This window comes from Osmerus mordax, chromosome 10, assembly GCF_038355195.1.
Source record: "Osmerus mordax isolate fOsmMor3 chromosome 10, fOsmMor3.pri, whole genome shotgun sequence".
Lineage (NCBI taxonomy): Eukaryota > Metazoa > Chordata > Actinopteri > Osmeriformes > Osmeridae > Osmerus > Osmerus mordax.
The window spans coordinates 13,711,489-13,739,044 of NC_090059.1; the positions used below are offsets into that span (position 1 = coordinate 13,711,489).

General features: G+C 44.6%; 1 protein-coding gene across 1 annotated transcript; it reads right to left on the reverse strand.

Annotated features, from left to right (window-relative positions):
- Positions 1 to 6,696: 6,696 nt before the first annotated feature.
- On the reverse strand, positions 6,697 to 27,221 carry antxr1c (ANTXR cell adhesion molecule 1c). Its single transcript, XM_067245005.1, has 18 exons — positions 26,716 to 27,221; positions 21,796 to 21,870; positions 20,703 to 20,774; positions 20,523 to 20,604; positions 20,324 to 20,354; positions 20,110 to 20,183; positions 19,877 to 19,945; positions 19,057 to 19,137; positions 18,862 to 18,922; positions 18,055 to 18,153; positions 17,888 to 17,957; positions 15,824 to 15,902; positions 15,160 to 15,255; positions 14,588 to 14,626; positions 13,754 to 13,852; positions 13,384 to 13,551; positions 12,934 to 13,014; positions 6,697 to 8,932 (listed from the first exon to the last, which is right to left on the reverse strand). The coding sequence occupies exons 1-18, from the start codon at positions 26,868 to 26,870 to the stop codon at positions 8,672 to 8,674; spliced, it is 1,692 nt and encodes a 563-aa protein (XP_067101106.1). The 5' UTR covers positions 26,871 to 27,221; the 3' UTR covers positions 6,697 to 8,671.
- Positions 27,222 to 27,556: the final 335 nt, after the last annotated feature.

Genomic DNA, 27,556 nt, shown 5'->3' on the forward strand with positions numbered 1-27,556 from the left:
TGCAGTCTGCGTTCACAGAGTGGCGCTATGACCTAAACGTACCTCCTTAGTTCACACTGCTCCATGTGAAGTGTTGGGAGAACGAGTGTTACATTTCTGGAAAAAGGTTGGTGGAGACCTCTTTCTCTTAATTTCTCTTTCTCTCATCCACCTCTAGTCTCTAACCAAATACAGCCCACTGGGTGACTGAGAGCACAGCCTCCTCTGCAGTAGAAAGCACTGCAGACCCAGAATGACCCTTGTAACACACACATGCACAGTTGGATTGCTCAGAACTTGTGTGTTTGTGTGTGTGATTTCCCAAACTTCCACTGTAGAAATTATTTCTGAAATGACTCAATTTCTCAGAAACACAGCACTCAGCTTCCTCTGACTTGTGGGACAAACAGTTTGCGTGTTGAACAAGACTTACTGTAAGTTTAGGGTAATAACAAAGGAGAGGTACTTTATAGTAATGGTGACCCCTTATGCCTCCGTTCTGAAATTACCCTTCTTAACATTCCCTATCAACATTCTAATCCTTAATTCTAATCTGCAGTGCAGCTAATTTTCAGTAAAAAAAAGTGTGTGAAAGCAATGAGAGGTGAGAGAACTGGCCTTCATGGAGAACTCCGGGTCATAGTGGCCAGGGTAGGTGGTGGGGCAGGGAGGAGGGTGGAGTATGCCCAGAGACACAGGATCTTTTGCTAACTGAGCAGCTCTTTGTCCAGAATAACAGAAAGCTCTGACCAGAATAGACAAAACCAAGCAATCCTCTCAGCCAGCCAGGTGACCTGCCACTGTGTGGGTGTGGGGCGGTGGGCGGTGTGTCTCTGTGTGTGTGTCTCTGTGTGTGTGTCTGTGTGTGTGTCTCTGTGTGTGTGTCTCTGTGTGGGTGTGTCTCTGTGTGTGTCTGTGAGTGTGTGTCTCTGTGTGTGTGTGTCTGTGTGTGTCTCTGTGTGTGTGTCTGTGAGCGCAAGCCAGGTTCAGAAGGGGGGCTTTAATACTAATCTGTTGTTGAGTCCTCATGTCGAGCCGGCTGGGTTGCTCACCTGAAGATCAGCCCACTCATCTACTTACCTGGTGCTGACGCTGGCTAGCAGGCGTGAACAAAGCAGGCAGGAACCTGATGAACTGTGGGATGACCAACATGGGCCGACCTGACGTCACAGTGACACTGTGACGGCTGGACAAGCGCCAGTGACCTGTACATGAAGGCTGGTTGGCACAGATGTACTGTATCTGTGTCCTGAGTCTGTGTCCTGTGTCTGCCTCTGGCCAGTACGTTCAAGTTCCAACCAAGCAGCAAGGCTGTGGCTCCAATTACTTGATGCAATGGATGCAAGGCGTTGAGGTGCAGGATGGTCCTGCTCACCCCTTCTCATGCTCGCTTCATCCCGTTGAATGTCTGTGAGCTGATGGCCAATGCCTCTCTACAAATGTTAGATTTTAGCCTGTCAAAATGCATCAACGAGAGCAAGGTTTAGTTAAGCCAAGAAATGTCACATTCAAGTTTTGTGTGTGTGTGTATTGATTCAGTACAATCATAACATGCCCTCCATTCCTTCTGCAGTCAGTTGTTTTTCTCAAAGAACACAAAAAGAATTCTCCATCGTCTCACTGCAGACACACTCTGTTTTTCTCCCATTTCTCCCTCCCTCTCTCTTTCTCTTCATCTCTCTCTTTTCATTTTTCTCCTTCACTCAAATCCCTGGTCGACTGAACACCTGATGACAGTTAGAGTCACCACACTCAATAGAGGAGCTTTCCAGACACTCCTGGCAGGCAGCTGCTGCTTGTCCCTCCATTGACTTTACCCTGCATGTGTCATGTCTCCCTTAAAGTATCCATGTCTGCCCTCCTCACCCCCCCCCCCCTCTGTCTCTCTCTCTCTCTCTCTCTCTCTCACACACACATTTTCTCTGTCTTGTCGCTGGCCATGGTAAGGTAAAACACAGCCAGCTCCGTGTGTGTGTGTGTGCGTGTCTGTGAGACTATTCCTATCATGCTGTGTCCTCGAACCATGTGCATGCCGTGGAACAGTTTTTCTGCTCACAAATGAAGCCAAGCCTCAGTCTCACTTCATCTCAGTAGAGGCTCTCTGAAAGGGTTTCTAAGATCCAGGCTAGTTTCAAAATTATAGACTGTTGTTCAATTTGTAAATGGGAGACACTGCATCTTAATGTGCAATAGATGGTTTGTGGGGGCGCACCTCTTCCTCGAACCAGCAGGGGTCAGCCTGTTTTGCTTCCATTCCAGTGACACAGTGAGCCTCGGTTTGTGCCACACAAGTCGCCCCCAGAGCCCCCGAGGTTGGCTTGGCTTGGGCAGCACAGGAGGGAGGAAGTGAGCACTGGAGAGAGGGGGAGTAGAAAGAGTGGGATACGGAGGGGGAGAGAGGGGAAGGGAGGGAAAGAGGGCTGAGGGCAACGGTGGAGGGGGCTTTGCCACGTTTGCATCACATAACTGTAATTCTATTCAGAGCAGGGCAGAGCGAAGCTGTTACCTTCCACTGCTGGACTTGAAGCTGAGTAAACCTTGACGTAATACAATATGTACAGCACAACCTCACTGACTGGAAAATCTTGATTTCAACGGATGAACAAGGAGGCCTTCTCATCTTGCATTCAGGACATTCTACATGCATTCTAACTAATCTTAGGGAAGGGACCGTGTTTCCAATCCTGAATCTTCTGAATCTCACCCAACTGCCAGTTTTAGAATCAAAGCAGAAACATTCGTATCTAGTGGTATTCATACATCTTCTCATGAACCATTGGTCCTCCCTGCCTTCTAATGACTCCCTGACTGTCCCGATATTAAATGTAGTTGAATCATTTAATGTCTGTTGATGTTACGCCCCAACTTTAGTGGCCCTATGGGGCAAACAAACATTCTGCCACTGACCCAAAACAACTACTAAAAACACCTTTAAAATTACCAAATCCATGGGATTTTTCAATATAACATCATTTAATAACTACATGACAAACATAGCTGTGCAACAAACTCCCAGGCTAAGAGGCAGCAAGACCAGCAGGAACCTGGAGTCTTTATCTGCTGCTTGATCACCTGGCCAGGTGCATCTCATCTGGCAATCATAGGGAACACAACCTGAGCAGAACTACTGAAAAGGGAAGGGAAGTGACAAACAAAGAACACAACACATGTGGCCGTAACAGCTGAACACCCTTCCTGGTAGTGTTACCTTGGAGGATATTGCTCAAACATCAAGCCTTCTTTCTCACACACACAATCACATGCACACACACTCATAGACACACACACACACACACACACACACACATACACGTGCACTTAAAATAAGGGGACTTTAGACATTACATTTGTTTTTTTCAAGGGTGAGCAACACAATTATTCTTAGTAAATAAGAAGCTGCTCCAAGTTCTGGTGGAATTGGATCAAAGTAACAACACAACCTGATGGACCAACCAGACACTTTTTAAAGTATCAGTTCTCCCAGCAAGTGAGGTTTCTGAACATCTGACATGAAACGGGATCCTCTCCAAACATTCGGTTCCCTGCTAGCAGACTTAGGACACCCTGCTATCAGACCTAGGAGACCCTGCTAGCAGACCTAGGAGATAAGCAGAATATTGGGTGTGTTAAGCCTGCAGGGTCTAAGTGTGACCTACAGTTCCCTGCTCTGCTTACAAGACAGCTTTCCATCCCACTGTTTGGACTTTCCAGTTGCCCTGGATACCAGAACAACCAAATAAAGGCATGATGACAATACTAGCTTAGCAGGGCAGGGAGGAGAGGAGAGGACAGAGAGGCATAATGGGAGGAAGATGAGGGGCCATGATTTAGGGAATTACCAGAAAGCATGTTTTAGGAGGCAGGAGTTAGGGGACATGGGCCCAGGGGGACAGGAGGCAGGACGTAGGGGACAGGAGACAGGAAGCAAGGGACATAGGACAGGGGTACAGGAGGCAGGAGGAAGGGGATAGGACGACATAGACAGGAGACAGGAAGCAAGGGACAGAACTGGGTGAACAGGAGGCAGGAGGAAGGAGGCATGACAGGGGGGACAGGAGGCAGAATGTAGGGGATAGGACGACATAGACAGGAGACAGGAAGCAAGAGACATAGGACAGAGGCATGACAGGGGGGACAGGAGGCAGAATGTAGGGGATAGGACGACATAGACAGGAGACAGGAAGTATGAGACAGAACTGGGTGAACAGGAGGCAGGAGGAAGGAGGCAGGAAGCAAGGGACATAGGACAGGGGTACAGGAGGCAGGAGGAAGGAGGCATGACAGGGGGGACAGGAGGCAGAATGTAGGGGATAGGACGACATAGACAGGAGACAGGAAGCAAGGGACATAGGACAGGGGTACAGGAGGCAGGAGGAAGGAGGCAGGAAGCAAGGGACATAGGACAGGGGTACAGGAGGCAGGAGGAAGGAGGCATGACAGGGGGGACAGGAGGCAGGATGAATGAAACAAGATGCAGCAGGCAGAAAACAGGACGTAGAAGTAGGAGGGGAGAGGGAAGAGGCATAAAGCAGGAGTGTTTAGGACTTAGGAAAGTTAGGAGAGTTAGGAGTGGGTCAGGGAGGTTCAGTCTGGGTTGTAATGTGAGATCCAGATGAAACCCCAGCCATCAGCACATTCCTCTGGGCCTGTTTTTTTCACTGACTGCTCATGTACGTGGTTTTCTCTTTGCATAAACAGAAGGCCAGGGAATTTACTGGTTTGACTGCTCTTAGACCGCAGAAGAGAGACTGTGGGGGGGGGGGGGGGGGGGAAGGAACGGGGGAAGAGGGAGAAGGTGAGAGGGAAGAGGGGAAGATCCACCTGGGAGGAGGAGGATGTGGTGGTGAGAGATGAGAAACAGAGAAGGAGGGGAAGAAAAAAGGGAAGGTGGAGAGGCTAGGGGAGGGAAGATGCAGAGATGTGCAACCCGAAGGGTTATTTCCCACAGTTCGCTGCTGTTTCATCACAGCACCACTTGGTCATTATGGTTGAAATGAGAAAAGAAAGAAAACCCTGTCTCATAGAAAACTGTAATCAGGCAAAACACAGGAATTGGGAATTGTTGTTTTGGACACTGTCAGGAAAAGGAAAAAGTGTGAGAACGAATGAAAAAGAAAGAGAAAGAAAGAGAAGGGAGTTGAATGTACACCACAGATACATCATGGGAAAAGCACTATTTGTGGATGCTGGCCTAATAAAGAGTACATGATAGTTTGATGGAGTATTTTACTACACCTCGTAGCAGCCTTATAAATCAGTATCCTGCTGCTGTAAAAGCCTCTGGACATAGTGTTGCAACAATTAAGACAGACATACTGTAAAGCCCCATCTCTCTCTCTCTCTCTCTCTCTCTCTCTCTCTCTCTCTCTCTCTCTCTCTCTCTCTCTCTGTCTCTCTCTCTCTCTCTGTCTCTCTCTCTGTCTATCTCTCCCCCTCCCTCACCAGCCACAGCGAGTACAGCTGTAGAACAACAGTAAGCGGTTCGGTGTGTCTGCATGGAGGACTGTGGTTCTGGGTTGTGATTTATGCTGATAGAGCTGGAGGAGGAGCTGATGGTATCTGGGCAGGAGAGCTGGGTCCAAAACCTCACATCCCTTATCGACCATGTGTTCTCCCCTGGGAGAGGAGAAAAGAGGGAAGGAGAGATGGATGGAAGGAGAGATGGATGGAAGGAGAGATGGATGGAAGGAGAGATGATGGAAGGAGAGATGGATGGATGGAGAGGAGAAAAAGAGGAAAGCTTCAGCCCAGACCTCAATCTCTCCCCCTCTCTTATAAAGGGAGCAGCCCTGTTTCTTTCTTTCTTTCTCTCTCTCTCTCTCTCTCTCTCTCTCTCTCTCTCTCTCTCTCTCTCTCTCTCTCTCTCTCTCTCTCTCTCTCTCTCTCTCTCTCTTTCTCTCTCTCTCTCTCTCTCTCTCTCTCTCTCTATCACCCAACTCACCATCTCTCTTTCCCTCTCTCTCTTTTGGTCTCACTCTCTGTTTCTCTCCCACATCCTCATCTCCTCTGTAAGGACAGGGGAAAATGGACTACACAGCAATTATACAGCTGGAACTGCTCATAGCAGCTATTCTGGGCATCTTAAAGTCATTACAGTAAAAAACATAAGAGATTCAGTTATGATGACGGTATATCCTCCAACCATCATGAATAATATGTTCACTGTAGTGCTGTTCTCTGATCCCATGGTAGATCTCCAATCAGCGTGTAATTAGTTAAAGAGTAATTACCTGTCATTATGCTGAACACCACCTTCTTGGCAAATAGTATTGCTTTAGTACGACTCGTGTGTCAGATACATGGTTGCATAACAAGTCTGGTTGGCTTAGACGGAAAAGAGGATACTGTCTGGTGACAACTGAAGTCACGATGACACTGTTTCTGATGTATGAGGAGTGCAGTGACCGTCACAACAATAACAAACTGGGTTTAAGTGACCACTAACAACACGACAAGAGTTATCTATTACCTAGGGTTATACAGAGGTCATAGAAACATCTGTTTAAGTGTGTGTGTGTGTGTAAGGGTGTGTAAGGGTGTGTGGTTCACCATTCTTGAGGGAGCTCCCTCAGCTCTGTCCAACGTTACTAGGTGGAGCTGCAAAAAGGAAATTCAACATCCTATATATATTTCACACATTGGCAGACACACGCACCTCCTGTACACTCACACACACGGTCGCATATACGTACAGACACACTATGATCGAGTCTCAGTTAGACGCTTGGGAAGTCAACCTTTATTAAAACTGTTTAAAAGGCAAGTCAAAAGAAAACATTTTATACGTCTTTCCATAATAACAGTACCACTGTTCATAGAATGTACAATTACAAGGATAAACATAAATGCATCTTTTAGCTTTTTTTTATGAGAACACAGCTAAGGAAAGGTCCTGGTGATGGGCATACTGAAGCAGGGATGTTAAAAGGAACATACATGAAAAAACTTTAGGCAGGTTTATTTGACACTGTTGCTTCGCAAAGTCTGTTACTGGGGTGAATTGGGCTTCTGGAAAAATATCTGTTCATATCACAAATTAAGGCCGTTGATCGTGGCATAATCGCATATTGATATACTGTGTAGAACTTGATTTGTGTGTTTCACTATTACCAATTAACAAAATGACTAAACAAATGCACGTCTTCTCATCAATAGCTTTCAGCAGTGCTACAAAACATCAAAGGGACTAATAGTAACACTATGGTATAAGACATAATGGAATGAAGTACAATATACAAACAGAGTATAAAAGTATGAAAGAAAATAGGCACTGTGTGTAGAATAGCACTCCAGTGTTTCTCAACCTCTTACTGTACCATCATTTCAATTCATTCAAACTGCTAACAGATGATTCAGCTCTATCCATGTTTAGTCACAATAATAACTGTAATTACTCCAGTAATTACAACATTGGCACAATGACGCTGACACAACATCATATTGACACAACATGGTAATTACACGGTCACAGACAGTTATTACACAGTTCGAAACGGACCAACGAACCTTACTGACTGTCTGATCAGTAACATTCCAACAACATATAGACTAGAGCAGGACTATAGACTAACAGGGGTTGAGGAACTCTGGGTAATGAAGTTTTGTGGATAGTTGTGTATCTAACTTTGTGCACAGTGTCCGTCTTGGAAGTTGGACACCTTGTCGTATTTCAAGTACCCTCGTCACGCCCCCGGGGGTTAATAAATTAGATGCTGTGAACTGCCCTGCAGTTGCAATGTGACCGTTGATTTAGTTGTAAAAAAAGGTAAACAATACAATGCCATCATAGTACAGTACAGGTTTGGGAATGTGTTTGAGAGATGATGACCTGACTCTGGTTGTTTCAAAAGCGATAGGAAAGAGAATGAACAAAAGGAAAACAACTATAATATTATCTATGAACTGCATTCTATGTGCACAGATGCCAATATTGATAAAGATATACCTGCAGGCTGTATTCTATCGGAACTAAATAAAGGACACATCCAAAGCCTCAATGATATCGACCACAAAATATTTGGTGATATCTCTACAAACATCTCCTTGCGTTTAGATTCATCCCTGTTTTATTGGGGACATAGATGTACCTAGAGGAAAGATTTAACCCCTCTTGTGTTTCAATCCTGAGTATGAGACTAAAAAGAGTCGAGGGGGGTGTCATAGCAGAGACAAAAATGAAATTTGAGGACGGAGATACCTTGTGTTCTCTTGATTTTTTAAGACATTTCGGCAGAATAATTAATCATTTAAGCATTCATATACCATACAAAAAATTCATGACAAAAAGCTCAAATTCAACTTCATTTTCAATGGTTTGTCAACACCCGATAACATGCCAACGTCACCTGATGATTTAAGACGATTCTGATTTGAATCTTAGTAATGGAGAAAATCGAATTCATACTGCCTTGAAAATGGCCTGAAAGAGATTCACATGCAGGTCTACTGTAACCTTCACCTCTTAACACCATTGGATACTCAGTAGTTGATAAAAAAAAAACAATTTGTTCATTGCAGTATAGTATCTTGTTTCCCTCTTATTACTACATACTTTGCTGTCCAGCAACAAACCACACATTTCCAACCACACCCCAGGCTCCAATAAATACTTGTAAAGTGTGAGGGAGCATCTTTGGCACTTTGGCAAGGTGGACTGTGCTTACTGGAGTGGGGTGCCTATCTCTCTCTCGTCTCACGGCTTGTTGCTGAGGGAAGGTGGGGGGCGTGAGGGAGGGGGGCAGGGGGGTCCAGGGGGGGTACGAGAGGGAGGTGGTCCGGGGGGAAGGTTGTTTCCGGGCGGAGACCGTGGGGGAAGGCTGGTCTGAGGAGGGGGCGTGGTGGGCTGGATCACAGGGCGGTAGTCAGGTGGAGGAGGGGTGGGGCTGGGAGCCTTTGGGGCAGCTTTTGCTGCAGCCGCCTCCTCTTTCACTCTGGTGAAGTTGATGCAACGGCCCTAAGAGAGAGGGAGAGAGAGGGAGAGAGAGGCAGAGAGAGGGAGAGAGAGGGAGAGAGAGGGAGCAACAGATGAAAGCACACTTACACACAGACACACACACAGGTGTCCAACCTACTGTATGTCTGAGAGGGATAATGCAGATGATACCAGCTGACCCTAGGTCAGAGGGGGATCACTGCCTGCTCTCTGAGCTTGGCCAGCTGGGTCCACAGATTACCAAGAACATCCTGCTGGGACATCTCACACCCCACCGCCCTCTTAGTCCAATGTTCTGTCTTGTGACCAATGAAATCATGGCTGCCTTCCAAACTGTGCATGCTGTTTATGGTACCAAACGGAGGGAGAGGTAGGAAAAAGAAAGACAAGAAGGGTTAGCTAGAGGGAGAGGGAGAGAAGGAAAAAGAGAGAGAAAGATCATAACAAAAGATGGTGTGGATGGTGGGGTTATTAAAGGCAAGTTTTTTATGGGTCTGTGTTTTTTTTAGCTAAACTTTTGCCCCTGACCACAGTAACCACTATCCACAACCCCCATCTTTTCCCACACATAGCTGAACCCCCACCTTTCACCACAGCCTTGCTGTGCTTCAAGCCTGCCTGACTGGGATTCTGGTGGTAATCGGGGGTACAGAATAGCAGTCTAACTGATTTATGAAGGTGAGACAGATGACTAGTCAATGGTCAAACTTTATTTCCCTAACCCATGCAAACAGAGAGAGACATGGACATACATGGTCAGAATGTAGAGGCTTTCAAACATTAACAAATGTACACATGGTTAAGCACACAGACTCACACACAAACACACATACATACATACTATACACTCAGTGAGAAGCCACACTGGCAAAGAATCAATGAAAACAACTGTGGACACATTCCAGTCATGGTGACTTGTAAATTATGCAGAGGAAAAACAGAGAAGATTCCGCTGGTAACCAAAATCACGTCTCAAAGCTAAGCTGACATTCCCTGAAGTAAAAAAGTTCTACCTCCCCAAAAGAAGTATATAGAACTACAAAAATGACCCTCTTCTCTGGTGCACCATTTCAAAAACATCCAAGATCCAATCCAAAAAATGACGTTGTTATAGCGAGAGCTGAATAATCTTTCTTTGACCCACAAACCTGATTCTTCATCCTATCCAACAAACACAAAAGACCAAAAACAAAATCTGTTCCAAGTCATCTGTCCGGCCCCACCAGAGTCTGCAGCTCTCTGCTGGGCCCCGACCAGAGCAGCCGGGGGTACTTCGCTGCATTTGATGTGGCCTGACTGGCTGGATCTGCTATGGCGTCTTGTCTCCGCCGGGTATTACCTCATGTTCTCTTCTACGGGCTAACCTAGCGTCAAGGGAGACATTAACGCCAACCCTCTAATTCAACCTCAGACTCCAGCACATGCTCTTTGACGTAGGAGCTGCGGTGCCAGAAGTCGCAGAGCAGAGCTGGGCCTTATGCATAGCTGAGGTCTTATGTAGTGGTGCGAGCCAGGTTAGATAGGCTCATATGGTTAAGGTACTCTGGCCAGGTTGTAGCCAGCTAGACCGATGTAGATAATGATAGTCTATAAACCACCATTGGCTAGGCCAGACCAGACTAGACAATGCTTAAAGACAATGCTTAGAGATTACAAACCAGACACAGTAAGATGGTAATGGCCTTGTCTTTGTTCTCCATCACACACTAACTGAACCTTCACCTATTTTGCGTAAACAACAGCTGTATAAGAAGTATTAGTAGTGAGGAGAAAAGAGGGTTGATGGGATAGACTGGGAGAGGAAGGAGAAACAAGGAGTGGAGGATGAGAGGCAGAAAGAATTTGACATAACAGAAGAGACCAATGGGGAAATATACAATAAGAATGAGAAGCAGAAAGAGAGGAAGAGCGGTAAAAGACTAAGATACAAGAGAGGGGGGCTGTGGAGGGGGAAAAAAAAGCTCAGAAAGGAAACTTTTGCAGCTGCAGTCTTTCTATTTGTCAGTGTCGTCATGGCAGTGGCTCTGCTCAAGCTAGGGTAGTTTGGAAGAGACTAATGAGTCAAAGATATAGCAGCTCTATTGTGCAGTAAAATCTAAGGAATCTGGCCTTGATATCCCAGGCCTTGAGGGTATGAGTATGTTACAGTCTAGTTTGACAGGATAACACAGTAAAAGGCCGTAAGCCAGACATCTCTCAATAGTAGCATTCAGGCGTCGCCATAGCAATCGCCATGGTGATAAAATGCAACGTGCCAACAGGGTGACAGACATCTGTCAGGAATCCGGAGTGACCCTGTCCAAAAGGGCTCAACAATGCACACAGGGCCTGTGTGTGTGTGTGTGTGTGTGTATATACGTGTGTATGTGTTTTGATGCTCTTGTGTCAGTGTGCGTGTGTGTGCATGAGCACATTAACTTCCACAATTAGGGCATTATAGCCAAGATAGTGTGTTCAAGGGGACAGACATTTAGAAAATGGATCCAGACAGGTTAACAGGATCTCCTCAAGTCACAATTGGGACATGAAGGCCCAGTATCTCTGATCTCTCCTGCAGAAGCAGCACCAAGTCCATCCGGCCTGTCGTAGCCTGGCCTGGGAATGCTTTTGCTCTGTAATACACCGCAAATTACTGGAGTAGGCGATGCCATTACATAGAAAGACGTAGACGATTCCTCTGGAATAAGCATTGAGTCATGTAACCTTTCGCATGTGGAGATCGTTAAAAGTTTTCCCTGGGTCAAAATCTCACCGAAGAAGAGTCCCGATCAACAGAATCAGGCACAGAATGTTGTAAAAGCTGAAATTCACTAGGACGGTTTTCTCTTTTCTGGTTGATGTACCCTTTTTGTTGAAAGTTGAAAGCTTATCTAGCAGTAAACCCCATGCCATTCTCTTTCTGAGCCAAGAAAACACTACTAAATGTGGAATTCCAGTAAAATAAATTAAGGTTATAGAAGATTTTCTGCAAATAACACATGATTTTTAACAAGCACCTGGATAGGAGCCATCTCTGCAGGCTATAGCTGGGGAAGGAGGGGTGGAGACACAGGGGGAAGAGAGGGAGAGCGGAGGGCAGATTAGGGGCGTTTTCAGGATGAAGAAAATCTAACAAGCTTTGAAGAAAAAGCGCTGTTCAGAACAAAGAGTTAAATAAGTAATCGGATACTGGTGTTGATGTTTGCTGGTATGGTATCACCGTACCACAAAGGGAATTGAGAAGTATTGCACGTAATTGTGAGGAACCACTTTGTTCACAATGATCCAATAAAGAACTTTGCCTCACTGTTTACAAAACCTTTCATTATTTACAGAGGGTTCAGTTGGGTTCATCCAGCTGAATCCTTCCCATCCAAAACGTTGTGTGATGTTGAAGATAGCTCTGACCATCTACAGCCCAATCAAGGCCCCCCAGCCAGGCACATACTTAGTTGGAGGTATTAATCAAAAGAGTCAGGGTGACAAAGTTGAACCACATGCTTGGTCACACCAGGCGAGCGGAGAGGTTCTAGAGCTTTAAGAAGATGCCTGGAGCCGGTCCAGAGTCTGGGGTTCTGGTTTTGATGGCGTCTGATCAAAAGCAGGTGTGGGGCCAGGCCAGGTCTGGAACAGATCAGGACCTGACCCAGCTGAGGTGTCTGCCGCAGCAGGAGCGGGCTTCAGAGAGGAGACATGATGGAGGGAAGGAAGGAAGGAAGGAGAGGAAAGGAGTGAAGGAGGGAGGATGGAGGAGATGGACTGAAGGTGAGGTGTGATCTTGAAGGTGTGACAGGAAGAAGGGAGGAAGGAGGGAGGAGTCGGCCTGAAGTAGCTGGAATGGAGGGAGGGTGTGATAAAGAGGTAGTCTGGGTTCTGTCAGAGTGAGGGGTGGGGCTGCAATACCCTGGTGTGCTGTTTTAAAGAAACTCTGTCATATGTTTCTAATTCTCTGACCCTCTACCACATAGCTCTACAAACAAAGCACAGATTTGCTTCCTTCTATTTGGATAAGCTTTTAAACTCATCTTAAGTTTGCAACTTACATGATCTCCGGGCTGGGGCCTCATCAGAGAGACCTGGTCATAACCACGACGAAATAGAGCCCAAATGGCATCCAGTTTACCCTACAGATGACAGAGAGAGGCAGGAACGAGAATACGGTTAAATATACAACTATAACACACAGAATGCAAATGAGCCACAGAAACATGCTAGCTAGAAATCTGTACAGGATCTGTGGAGTCTACTGTATTACATGCATAAACGCTAGAAACTGTACACACAGCCCAATGAGAAACCCCTGCTACAGTAGCTTCAAAAGTACGTATGTCCAATGGGCTATGTCTTATTTAATGCTACACAGTGGCTTATTAGTGGCTAACTGGTTCAAGTGTGCACATAGTACTTAGCAAACTGTTACAGAAATGAAAAGCCAATATGTCATCTCACAGAAGGCTACTGTACACCAGATGAAAAATGGGGGCTGTTTTTACCTGTATGGGCGTGTACCATTTCCTGTCCTGGGCCGGTTTCCTGTTGTGATTTTTCTTGGGTTTGGGCTCGTAGGGTTCAAACTCCTGCTCCGGCATTTTGACCACGGCGTTCTTAGGCTTCTCCAGCTTAGCACCCTCCTCGGTCGATCCCTTCCCACCCCAGCGCACCTAGAGGTCAACAATGTACGGAGGGCGAGTTATCTGGGGAAAGGGCCTTAGGTTTACTGTAACAGCGTTGACACAGGGGCTAATGCTAGCTCTCGAGGAGTAATGGAGTTATTTGGAGTAATTAAAAGGTGGGTTTATGGTTTGGATTCTGAGTACAATAAAAACCTTTCAGCTCTGATCCTAACGATTGGCTCTACCTTACCTCCATCCTCTTGATGCCTCCCACCCCTCTCCCTCCATAGTAGGAGGCGTCCACGGTGGGCCACTTCTTCTTGGGCATCCCATCCTCATCATCAGACTCCTGACACACACACACAGTCACACACACACTTAGCTCTAAAGAACACGAAGGCCAACTGTTTCTTTCAAAATGTCAGAGAAAAGTTCCCTGTGTGTGTAAAATGTGAAAGGGTGGAACATATGCACTTTTAAAACCTGATTGCCAAGCAACCACTACAACAAAAGATCACAACAAATTAGGCATGCACACACACACACACACACACACACACATACACACACACACACACACACACAAACGCACGCACGCACACACACACACACACACACACACACGCACGCACACACACACACACACACACACACACACACACACACACACACACACACACACACACACACAGCTACACAACGGGCTTTATCAGTCAGGCCAGTATGCCAGCCCAGTATTCAATATTCCCTGAGAGGATGAGGGCATACGGACAAGAGAACACAGAGAGCCTTCTTCTGACCATGCAGCCCAAATGTAACGCATATAATGAGATTGGTGTACAAGGAATCAGTGTGTGTGCCACCCAGCTGTGAAACATAGGGAAAGTTTAACAGAAGCCTTCTATGTGGAGAAATGCTCGTTTGACTTGTCTCACCGATAAAGAAGAAGAGAATAGTCTGCATTGATATTCTTTAAGGGCTATTCTATATTGAACAGCCTTGGCTACAAGTGTGCATGTGTGTTCATGAGTGCAGTCTTTCAAGAGTGTGTATGTTGTCCAGGCAGATTTAAGGGGTGACTTACGGGCTCTGGAGGGGGAGGAGGAAGGGGTTCTTTGATCACCTAGAACAGGAAGTTGACACAGAAACATTTCATTACTGTGCCCTCTGGGTGGTCACATGAGGAGTTCATTATAACTATCATAAACATATCGATCATGAAGTAATGGCACCAAAAACACTGGAATAACAAACATACATGTAGGTTCATTTTTAAATATCATTAATTCACTGCATTGTGATAACACGACCAGAAAACCAATAAGTGAAAAACTACTCAATATCTTAAGTTTATTCCGACAGATTTGAAAGATAGTGGTTAGGCCTACAGCTGTTATCTGAAAATTCTCAAGAAAATGCAGTCAATTTATTTTAGATTATTGTGAATTACACGCATTATTTTGATGCTTGCGGTCTGAAAATCTAGACACATGTTGTCCACATGATTGTTACTGAACTGATCCATCATCAGACCAGAGTTTGTGTGGTGTGGTAGAGAGTGTGTGTGGTGGCCTAGAGTGTGTGGTGGGGTGGACTGTGTGTGTGGTGGCATAGAGGGTGTGTGTTGGGGTGGAGTGTGTGTGGTAAGTGACTTACCACTGTGCAGCACAGCGGCCAGAACCACCACATGAAGAGCATAGCCAGCAGCAGGAACAGGACCAGCAGGGTGATCAGGAGGATGGTTCCATCAAACTGTCAGAAGGGAGATCAAACCCAGTCAGAACCACACGCACACACGTGCCAACACACACACCTTTTAGAAGAGGGTGAAACTTGAGCTATGCGGCTGTCTCATTCACTGACGTGGAGTGCACTTCTGATTTCAGGATAAGAGCATTTATTATTTTTTTATAAATCTTTTTATTTGCAAAAAAGAACAGCAATTGCTTACAGACATTTGGCAACAAACATTTTGGTTTTGTTTTTTTACCCCCCCACCCCCCACATACTGCCTATGCAAATAATAGTTAAGGATAAAAGCATCTTTTAAAATACTTCAATTGAAAAGTGAAATTGTGGGGCTTAAAACAGGGCCGGTCTGGTTCCCATTTGGCTCCAGAGATAGGAGTTCAGATGTGGTGGCGTTTTCCCCTATCTGTCTTGTGGCAGGATGGGGTGGGGTTATGGGGAAAGGCTTGCTCTGACAAGGGCTTTGGGGGACTTTGAGTGGATCGGGTTTGAAGACCCTGTGGTTTGGCTCCACAGAAGAAAAGCAAGGCATCTTATGAGGGCCTGTGGAGTGTCATAGTACTGTACTTACACACTCTGTAGTTGTGATGTGGACATTACTGCTGATGAAAGACAATCCTTCATTCATGCTCACTTGGAGATAGATAACCCTGAAATTACACACAAAAAACAGACATGAAAAAACTTTATTATCATAATAATGAATCAAGTAGCAAACATTTTGTGAACTTAGAAAGGTTCTGAGGTGCAGTATATGCTAATGGTGAAAGGTAATGTTATAAGCAATTGACCTGAGCTAGGGAGTAAGAGATTTGTAAAAACAGAGTCTCTTTTCCCATCTGTGAATAAGATGGATTCCAGGATTGGCATTATAGATGCTTAGAAGCCAACAAATTACAGTTCTTTTGATCTGTTTCCTAGAAAGTAACCAAAGATAATAAATGACACGTTCTCAGAAACTGACCTTGGGTAGCTTGGGAAACCTCTAAGATGTTCTAAACTTGACCTCAAACTTAACCCTTGAATCATGTTTCAGGGGTTCAGAGCTCCTGGCTGTCAAAATGAGCAGGGGGAAGTTGAGGTTGGTCAGGGTGGATGGGTGATGAGCTGTATCTAGTCTGGCTAGGAGAGTGATAGAAAGTGAGATACTAGCCAGACTGAAGACAGGGTATGTGGGTGAAGTTCATGACTAACATACCTAAGCAGCTGGAGAGCTATTTGCCATGAAGAAGTCTCAAGTGTGCGTGTGAGCATCTGTGTGCGAGTGTGCGAATGTCGGTCTGTGTGCACCCTTACATGTCAGAGAAGATAATAAATCCATTTGGCCTTGAGGTGATCAAATCACTTTGCAGGTTAAAAGAGCTTGAAAAGATAAAGGAAAAACAACAGTGGATGGGGAAAAGGGAGGACGAAGTGTGGGAAGGCAGAGAAGGGGAGCCGGCCAAAGCAAACTGGGCACTGCAAATTTGAGGATGTTCGTAAAAAAACAGGGGAGAGGAAGCGTCTGTGGTGGATGCGCGGTGTCAGACATCTGTTAAGCAAGCACATCAAAGAGCCGGAGCACAAACGGCTTTGATCACTACTACTGGCACGGAGAGAAGGGCTGGGGGGAGAACAGTCCAGAGAGAAGAAAAGCAGTGAGAAGATGGAGAGAACAGGGAGATTTAGATCGAAAAGGGGGAAAGGGGGAGACATGGAGATGACAAAATAGAGGCTGGAGGCCCTCGATAGCATGGGAGAGAAAGCGAGAGAGAGATTTGACAAAAATGATGAGAATGACGGATGGGGTGAGAGGTTTAGTTGTGGGCTTGGGGTACATGATGTCGCCTCAGTTCTCTCTCTCTCTCTCTCTCTCTCTCTCTCTCTCTCTCTCTCTCTCTCTCTCTCTCTCTCTCTCTCTCATATTAGTAAAAAGGTTAGCATATCTGCCAGGGTTACAGACACTGTGTTGTTGCTGGTCAGAGGCAGAGAAACCTGGTCTAGATCATACACCATGACCCTTTCAGACCCCTCTTTTTATGACCTGGTGAACTCTGGTTCTCTTTAAAGCAGTCGGGCGGTTTGCTGACATTGGAGAGGAGAACCAGAGGTCTAATGAAGTACTGTAAGAAGACAGTCTGATAGGCTGATGTTGTGGGGTGTGTGACTGTGACTGGGATTAAGAGGAAACTGAAGCACTATCCTTGTTCTGAAAACACTGAACTCAGTGAACTCAAGAGACCAAGAGAAGGAAGGGTAAAACAATGAGACGGAGAGTGATGAAGATAGAGAGACACAAGAGAGACAACGTGAAAGAGAGAGAAGTAAAAAAAAAAAAGGGAAAAGAAATAGAAATAAAGTGAGAGCGAGGGAATCAACATAGTTAAAGAGCAAGAGAGTGGGATAACGAGAAGAGGAATGTGGACCTGGGCTGGGATCGTAAAGAAAGCTAATGTTCAGCAGGCCTGTGTGTGCATGTGCGTGCATGTGTGTGTGTGGAAGGGGGGGAGGAAAAGAGTGTATTTCCTCCATGACCTGGGTCAACACACAAGGCCCTTTCTACATGCAGAAAGCAGCACCGTATCATCACAACACGTTGCTTGCTGCAGGACCACTCATAGCCATGTGAAGACAGTTTACTAAAGAAGACACTTACTTCCCGATCTCGTCTATGACAGGGGCAGGACACAGCAGGTACGTGTCCTGAATAGTAACAGGCTTTTCATCTAGGCAGAAACACACTTGTCAATGCGCACACACTGGCAGGCCAAGACTAATGGGTTAGGGTTAATATATGGCAGGTATATAAGACCAGGTACTCACTGATGGTGAGGGTGTCGTTGACTTTGAAGCTGCACAGCACCTGCTCAGTGTTTCTGGCATGAAGGAACCCATTACCCCGCACAACCACCTGGAATGACTCTGCAAAATCCCAGGGTAATATTTTTGTTAGCTTAACATACAGATGAGTGGAGGGTATGAAATATTCTTTTATATATTATTTATAATATATTATACTATTTGACAGAGTATACGCATCAGCTGGTGACCACAAATAAGCCAATTCCAATAACTCAATTTAGTCCTTACAGGCCTGTTTATCTTAATGGGGGACAAACCATTTGTTAAATTGACTCTTCAATTTAGCCGCCTGCCACAGGAACAGACACACGACTGCAGCTGAGGCATTAGAGTCACTTAATCAAGAACATATCTATTAAAGCCATTTGTTAGCTAGGGGCAGTGGGGCTTGACATCCATATATGGTTCTGTTCCTGTCAGTAAGTGGTCATGTGATGACCCAGCTGAGCCCCAGTTGGAGGGTGGGGCAGCAGGTTGACCCCTTAATATAATGAGCACAGCACTAGAGAATGACAGGAGACAGGGGGATGCCATGGGTGTGCTGAGGTCCTGGGGGGACGGGGGGGTCAACTGTCCCCAGTGCCCCACAAAAAAAAAGGAGAGTGGAAAACATCAATGGTGTAAATCACTTTAAGTCAACTTAGAATATTCACAATGTATTGTTTGTTAAAAAGATACGCCAAGGTTGTGATGTATCTTACTGTTTATATCAATGAAACAGCTTGAGCTATCTGGATAAAAGACACATCTCTACGGGGCCCCACCCACCTCCTGCACACACACTGGATGGTTCGGCTGCTAGAATCTCGATGCAGGACTTCTTGATGATCTGTGAAAGAGAAGGCATCGATGATGTTAGGTCTGGGAAACAGATAGTGAGACCAAGAGGGAAGACCAGGTCTGTTTAGCTAGCCGCTATGCTAGGCCTGTCCGCGTCTGTTTTCCTAACTACAGTTTATTTACCGAGTTGATTACTCCTTGGAGAGCACGGAACCCCCCCGTCACAGGAAACACATGTTCAATCGTGTCTGCAATGGTGGCCAGCTATAGGACGTATACCAGGAAGAGAGAGATACAGAGAGACAGAAAAGAGAGAGAGAGAGAGGGGGGGGGGGGGGTTAAATGGGAGGAAAATAAGTCAGTTTACAGATGTAGTGTCTTCATGTCTCTGCCCTCCCCTGGGTCTTTGTCTGGTCTGCTGACTGCTATGGGAGACAGACCAGGAGAAAGACCGGAAGAGATATCAGAGTAGAGACCAGAGGAGGAGCAGAAGTCATGTTATTTATTTATACAGACCAACGAGCTTCCTCCAGACACACAGTAACAAGAGACAAACTATACAGAACATATACAATTCACTGAGCTAGTGAAATAATGAGGTAATATCCTGCCTGAATTTCCCCTTTGGATCTGTACCATTTTAACTGCAGCTATTTAACTTCTACATACATACATTGGGAAATCAAGAGGAGAGCACTAATATAATATACACACAAAATCAAGTTTAATTTCTGCTCTCACTCAACCATAAAAGAAGGCCTAATCAAGCTAGAGGGATGTGGACATACAGTCAGGTCTGTACTTGCTAGTATATACACAAAGCTCTAGCCCTGGTGGAAGAATAATATGACTTTTAATTATGTCCAGACTCTGAGGCATCCTCCTCAATAGGCTAATGGCAAGCATGTGTCTCCAATAGTTTAATTACAGTCCAACCTACCATATCAGTCCCAGTCCACACCTCACAGTCAAAGCATTTAATAAATGGTTAAAAAACTCTTACCTGTGTCTCATTGAAGTCTTTAACTCCAATACAGTACACAATGGCTCCCAGAGATCGAGCTTCCACTGCCTTATGTGGAGAGGCAAAAAAAGGACAATATTTGGGGTGGATTAAACTTGGACTTGTTACCTCGCTAAACTGCTAAGAGCTTGTGAATGGGGCCTGAGCATGAGGCCTAGTTATTCCTGCTACCCATCCCATGATGCATCACAGAGAATCCCAGCAGGCCTCACCTTCTGCTGAGCAGTGTCCAGCTGATATTCGTTTAGCTCTCCATCAGTCAACGCGATGATGACACTGGCTGTCCCTGGAAACAAAGAGAAGGGCCGTAAGACTCAATCACAAAGCAAACTTCACTGTGAGCAGGACCATTGGTAGGATTAAAAGCACGTTTATATTTAAATGACAATAAAAACCAAGCGAGGGACAAGTTCATCAGGCACTTACTAAAGTTTTCCTGGCGGATCTGTTCATTTGCCTTGGAAAAGAAAGATACATTGTTTTCAGAATGTGTGAAAATGTGTGGTAAAAGAAAGAAATATTAGCTAGCCTAACTCTAACACTAATAATATTCAAAATATCTCTAACAGTAATGATTTGTGAGCTAATGCTAACACTAGTGATATGCGAGCTAACCCAGGCCTACCTTCTCCAAACCCAGGTGCATGAAGGTGTCTCCCCCTGGCACCTCTTTACTCAGCACATTCAAACCCTTCCTTATCTCCTGTCTGAGAACACGCACGCACACAAATACACACATATACGTTAAGACTACAATTTGGCTGTATTTCTTGTTCACAAAATAATCCAGGCACATGTTCCCTACCTGTTCTCTGTCAGTTTCATGATGGTGTTTCCTCGGGTTGAGAAGACGATGAATGACATCCTGAGCATGGGGCTGTGGCAGGGCAGAACAACAACAAACATCACGCACATGCTACTTTCTGGTTTTGTTTTTCCTGTGGTCTCTTTGAATTGGTCATCTATTGGGCAACTCTCCAGGGGCTGAAGATTACAATGTTTGATTTTGGACTTTCTCTGTAGACAATGACAGCACGGACCATATGACAGTTTGACGCATCACAAGCAACAAATTCAATGTTTTCCATCAGTGGGAATGCGACTTAAGACAAACAGATGCATGTGCATGTCAAAATATGTCACAAAACTCTCTCATGTGGAGAATGCCCAGGAATGTTGTCCCATTGTTTGTTTGATTAAAAGTGTTTAGAGAGGATCATCTATCACCCGATGCTTGGAATAAGACGAGACTTTGAAAACGGATTGTTTTTGCTGGTCTATTTATTTCTTGACTTGACTATGTGAAGTTGCCTGAAAAAATTCATTGAGGCCAGAGTTAAGGGGACAAAGAGATAGAGCCGTTCTCCAGATGAGGTCAGGGCTAAGACTTCAGGTGCTGTTGAGACTATGACTGGGCGTTGAGTCAAAACAATACCACCTAAACTGATATACTGATATACAGGTTGCCGACAATAACATAACCCAAAGCTGCGGTTGGTCACATGACTGATTTAGCTTACTGAGCTTACTGTAGGTGAGTTAATACGTCTTGTAGTCTCAAAATGAGATTAGGCACCTCCTCACGTAAACAGTGTCTGCCAAACAATGCTGTCATGTTCTGTTTCCAGTGTTAAATAAGATTTTAGTGAGGTCTGGTCATATGCAACTCAAACCTCCCAAACCTGTGTTGATCATGACTCATGCTATTAACCAGTCTGCCAAAGTGCGTTTGCAAATGGTCATGTTTCCTGTCAGTCCACCGTGGGAGATGGTTCCTCTAGAAGAAGTAATCATGTGTGGCTTTCTCTTTAATCTGTCCCTGGTCCAAAACCAGGCATGCACAGATGAAGGTTTTTACTTTGTTATTTTCACCATCCATTTTGCTTTTGTTCTCTCACCTGATGAACTTCATAGCCAGACGCTCCACGAAGGGGTAGATTTCATCTTTCCAGTGGTTCTTGACACTGCCAGATCTTTACAGAAAAAGAGAGAAAAAATAAAATCCTCAACGTCTAATTCGATCCACAAAGGACATTTAATGATTATTCAATAACAACAATATTGCAGTTAAGCAAGAAAACAAGGTCTTTTGAAACAAATGTCAAAATCTCTTTCAACTCAAAACAGTTAGCCATCTCAATTCATTAGAGCCCAGTGGGAGTGGGGACAACAGCAGAGCCTGCCGGGGGAGTGTCTGATATAGCCCCCTGGTTCCCCCTGAGGGCAGAGGAAACGGCACCGGCTCTCCCCAGGGGGTGGCAACGATTAACCTCTCTGTGAAACCTCAAAACACAGACAACCTCTCACTCTCTTACACACACACATGGAACACAGGGGAAATTACGTGTGAGTGTTTGTGTGTGTGAGAGACAGAACAATATCCGGGGCCAGGGCCAAATGTCCTTAGCCATGGATGACACATGGGAAATGATCTAATTGTATGTGGTAAAGCCCTAGTCCCTGTTAAAGGATGAAGTGGCCCAGAATAGGGCCACAGTGCTGAGCCCTCAGACACACACACATGCTGGCTGATGACCGGAATAACGTCAGGGAGTGGGAGACAGACATAGTAACTTGTTTTTCCAGTTTAGCATCAATAAGCTTTTTTTCTCAAGTGTTACGTATATAGTAGTATTTATAACATGTTTGTATGACTACATATTTGCAGTAGTGTTTGATTGTGTATTTGAAGTATGTCAAGTATATCTGTATTATGGGAACTCTCAAGTTGTTATTCTTCAAAGCTCTCTAACGTTTATATATTAAAAACATGATAAAAATCACGTCTCAACATAGCATCCATCTTGACCCTGTTTATACAGTCGTTACTCCTTTAATGCCAAGTTTTCAGGACTGCCTAATAATTTAATCGGATGCTGTGCTAAGTGCTGAAAACAAGGACATTAGGTGCATAAAAGCATAAAGCTTTTTACTCAGATGTTGGAAGACTGTTGTGCTGAGTAAACAGAAGTGATGCGTGTTGGACACATGAAGGCCAAGACCTGACCTGGTGGAAGAGAAGCCAAGCGTTTCATGGATGTAGCTTGTTCCATTACAGCGGGGAGGAAATATGTTTCTTCCTTCTTTCATGTAGCCTACCAGTATTGGGATATGGTTTCAGTATTTATATAAGTCAGGGGTGAAGCTAAGGACCCCTGTCTTGGTTTTTGACTGCTGATGGTTTTTCTTTACATCACAATGGATCTTGTTTATGTTGGACAGGAGCAGAGCAGCCTGCGTGGGATTGAGGCCTAGCTTGCAGTTTCCTCACCTGTGCAAACAGCATTAGGGTAGGAAGTGGGCTATTTTCTCGTGAGATTCTCAATGAAAACTTTTCTTGCGGTGACATTTCTCTGATCTACTTTTATAGACTTGAGTCAAGCCCCCAGCCCTAGAGTTCAGAGTAACTTTGGTTTCCAACGAGGTTAAAAGGTTCTATAAGTTAGTTAACACACGTTTTTACAATGTGTTGACAAAACAGCCCCTGGCAACAGGAGTTTTAAATTGTGTCATGCCGACACATCCAGACTGTGTGTTATTCGCAGTGACTAATCGGTACAGCACATGATAAATTGTACATGATAGCCCATATGATTCTCATTTGAGAGACGCAGAGATAGTGAAAGATGTAGAAAAAAATATTTTGAAGGAGAGAAAGTGGAGAAGAAGAGAGGAATCAGTGACAGCAGGAAGCAGGCTGATTAGTGAGAGAAAGATAGAAGAGAAAATAGTCAGACAAAATCTTTTTGATATTGCAATGACAAGTTAGAGATGATTAAATCAGCTTGTGGGCTTCCTGCACTATCATCTGCTCAGTAAGCAGAACAGACCTATGATGTGTCAACCACAATACCAGTTCCCTGTCTGTAAGCCCACACAAAAAGGGAATATGGGTTTACAAATATCAACTCCTACAAGAGTTACAAAATCCAAGGTATTGTCAGAGGTCAAACTTTCCATGGGAATTTTCAGGAATTTTCGGTTACATTCAAGAATTTTCAGGAAACATACTCGACCACTGAAAACTGTTGTCAGTAATGTCACTGTGGGTTAATATTCCCTTCTTGTACAGTATAAGGCAGCAACTTTATTCCAGGGACAGGAAGAAACATTCTATTCTCTAGGCCTCTGAGGACTTCCTGTCATTGAAGTTCATCTCTGCTGGACCACGTCTGATACCATGTCTCCAGTGCAGATGTCTGTGCTGTGCTTGTATCGTTTCCAAATACCTCAGGGCACTCTGGGAGGCAACAAGGACCATTAACATCCAGCAACGCTAAGCAGACCATGTCAGGACTGCGCTAAATGTCACAGAGTAAATCCATTCCAAACTCATGAAAGCTTCATGGCAACCTACAGAGAATATTTAATAATTTTTATGCTGACTGGGTAAGAATGAGAAAACAATAAAGAGTGAAAGAGAGTGGAGGGAAAAGAGAGACGGGAGGATGGGGGGAGAGGACAGTGAGAAGGAGAGAGTCTATGTAACAAGACAGTGTGTTTTCAGAGGCACTGAGAGGGGCTATGACATGTGGGAAAAGGCTTCGTCAGACCCTCAGTTAAAAGACCATCAGCTTCCCTCTCACACTTCTAAGTGTTGAGGGGAAAAATCCAACACCATGAAGAAGCCCAGTCTCCCATTCCAGCTGGGCCTGCTAAGAACCACCCCAGCCGGCAACCAATGATCTCGCTCCAATTTAACTGACTAGGCACAGGGATTTGTTCGAAGAAAACCACTAACCTACTTTTAGCTGGAGGCCCTTGGTATGTCTGGGAGTACCAGACCTACATCCACTACAATCCTTCCCTCTCTCCCTGCGTTCCTTTTCACAATCTCTCTTGTCTTTGTCTCTTTGTGGAATACATCTCCGCCTCTCTCTTTTTATGCATTTCCTGTCCCCTCTCTGCTCCTCTCTCTCTCTCTCTCTCTCTCTCTCTCTCTCTATCTCTCTCTCTCTCTCTCTCTTGACTGGCATTGAACCCATTCAAAGATGTCTGCCTCGTTCAAGTTTCTCAGCCCTCCAGGGACTCTAGACGGTGTGATAACATTTAACAAGGCATTCGGCCCTGCTGAACACATGGGATAACGGCTACTTCTGGTCCCTCTATGGAGGCTAAAGCATGGGCCCTCCAGAGAAAAGAACATTCCAATGCTTGAAGGTTCTGACACGTTCAAAATATTTATAGACGCCAGCTGTGGTTTGGGTTGTGTTGGCCTCGATGACCTGATGACTACACGCCATACTGAAACTCTGGTCCATAGAAGAACAACAACCCTCTCACGATTAACACCCTGCTGAGAAGAAAGCAAAATTCAGTATCAAATAGGAGATGTTGAATGTTGTTGATGGCCACATCCAACCTGACTTCATGCAACGTCGACGTTGAGCACTGCAGGTTGATTTGAGATGGGAACAAGGTACAGCACAAAAAGGCTGTGGAATAAAATGAATAATGACTGTTCCCATTTGGGACAATGAAACTGTCAAATGAACATGAATTGTTATGACTTATCACTGGATATAAATACAATGATCCTCATAGCACAATGGGACAGAGGTGTGAACTACTTTATACAGTAGTCACGCCTTGTTGTGTTGTTGTACCTTATAAAACAGCAGGTTTGAAGATACCAGCCTGAGTCAGCGCAAAGTCAATCTCAGAAATAAATGTGCCACAACACAGACACACAACATCCTACTGAAAAGCTAACACATGAAAGGACTGAATGTTCATCGAATAATTACTCTTGCTCAGCTCTACTGAGTTATTTGATTCTATGGAACAGGCAGAATTAGAATGCTTCTGTCATCTATTAAGGAACCCTCCTTCCTTATTTGCACATGCACAGGCCCTGACTGTGGAGAACCAATCCTGGGGCCCTGAGGTACAGTATGTCGAATGAACATATGCAGTTGTTTGGAGTCGTCAACAATATCATCACTCCAGCGCTGGGCTACATCAGAGCGAGTCTCACACATTATTCACTGAAAAAAAGGTTTGTAAAAGTACCATTTACATGAATGTATAACACAACCATGGGATTGCTTGTTAAACTCATGTCTTCAGAGAGATGGTTTTAATCCAATGCTAGGCTTATATGACGGAAATATATGAAGACTGCAAAGAAATACATGGAACCAGTCCTTCTAAAGGCTCTCTGAAGGCCCATACTGAAATGTCAGGACCACATTTTTCCAACGTGGGCGGACTAACAGGAAATGAATGATTTGGTCACTGTGGAGGAATATAGTGAAAAAGTTCTTCTCAAGACTGACTACACTCCTGAAGAAGCTGTGTCTCACCATCTTGTAAAGACAATCATCTGGCATGGGGAGACTTGCACGATTCTTATGTACAGAGAGAAGTAACGAATGCCAAATGATCTCTCATCATCGTTGTGCTTATTCAGCAAACTTTCCCCTGAGAGTCAGCCTCCTATGGCGTCATCACCCAAGCGCACGAAAAGAACACGAATGCACGCACACACATGCTTGCACTAACAAACACACATCTGTGAGATGGATCTTTAGTTTTAATCTAAAAAGTATCCGCAAGCTAAAATTGTAATAATCATCATAATCACGAATGTAATGCAAAGTCAGACAAAGGGTCAAATTGGGCTTTAGTGGATACTGATGCGCTAACTGATGAACAGCAACAGCTGGAGCGTGCAGTTGCACAATTCCGGACTGTCTGAACCTTTCAATTAGGCCTAATATCACAATTACACTAAAGATATACTTGTTATTACTAAGAGTGTAGGCAATATACTTGGGTTTTTCACAGGCATGATTATGTAATGCATAAAAACTTACTTGTCAAGCACAAAATACAAGTCGAAAGCACCTTGACAAGTACTTTCCTCCTCTTCGTCTTGTACCTCCGTCTGTCCTTTTGCATAAGGTAAAGTAAAAACCAAGAACCCCACAAAAACAAGAGCAAGAGACATGCTCATCAAAAACCTCGCCATCTTTTTCCACCAGTAAAAGTTATATTCCTTCCAAAAACGAAATGGAAAAACTAATTCAGTGCTGTCTCACATTCCCAAATAATTTGAAATGACTTCTCTACACAGTGATGCCCCTGGCCAGACAAAACAAAAGGGTAGTCGGATGTTGGGTTATTCGTTGTTGAGGTCAGTTTCCAAACATTCCCGTAGACAAAGTAGTCTGATTCTGGATGCGCGATCACATTGAGGATGCGCAAGGAGGATGAAAGATTGTGGACCTAACTGTCCTACGTGCAATTTGTGGTTGAACAGGTTTTCTGTCAGAATATACTATTTGGTTATAATCCGCTCGTCGTAAAAAAAAGATAAGAGAAAGAAAAAAAGTACGCTACTATGGAGAACCGCATCCAAATCTTTACATTGGGAGTGAAAAAAAATCGTTAAACTTTTTTGTAAAAACCCAAAATGCAAAGGCAATGAAGAGTGAAGTTGGCGTAATGGGTACTGTTAGATCGGCGACATGCTAGACTGAATTGAACCAGGTTTCATATTTCAAGATGGGTTAAGATTCCATTTTGCGCCTCCCTCTAAAGAAAAATCTGGGCAGCCATAGAGGTGAGCACATGTATCTTAAATCTAGCATAGACGATCATGGGATGCTGCTTTTTTAATACGTATTTTATATCCACCAAACATTTTGGACTTTA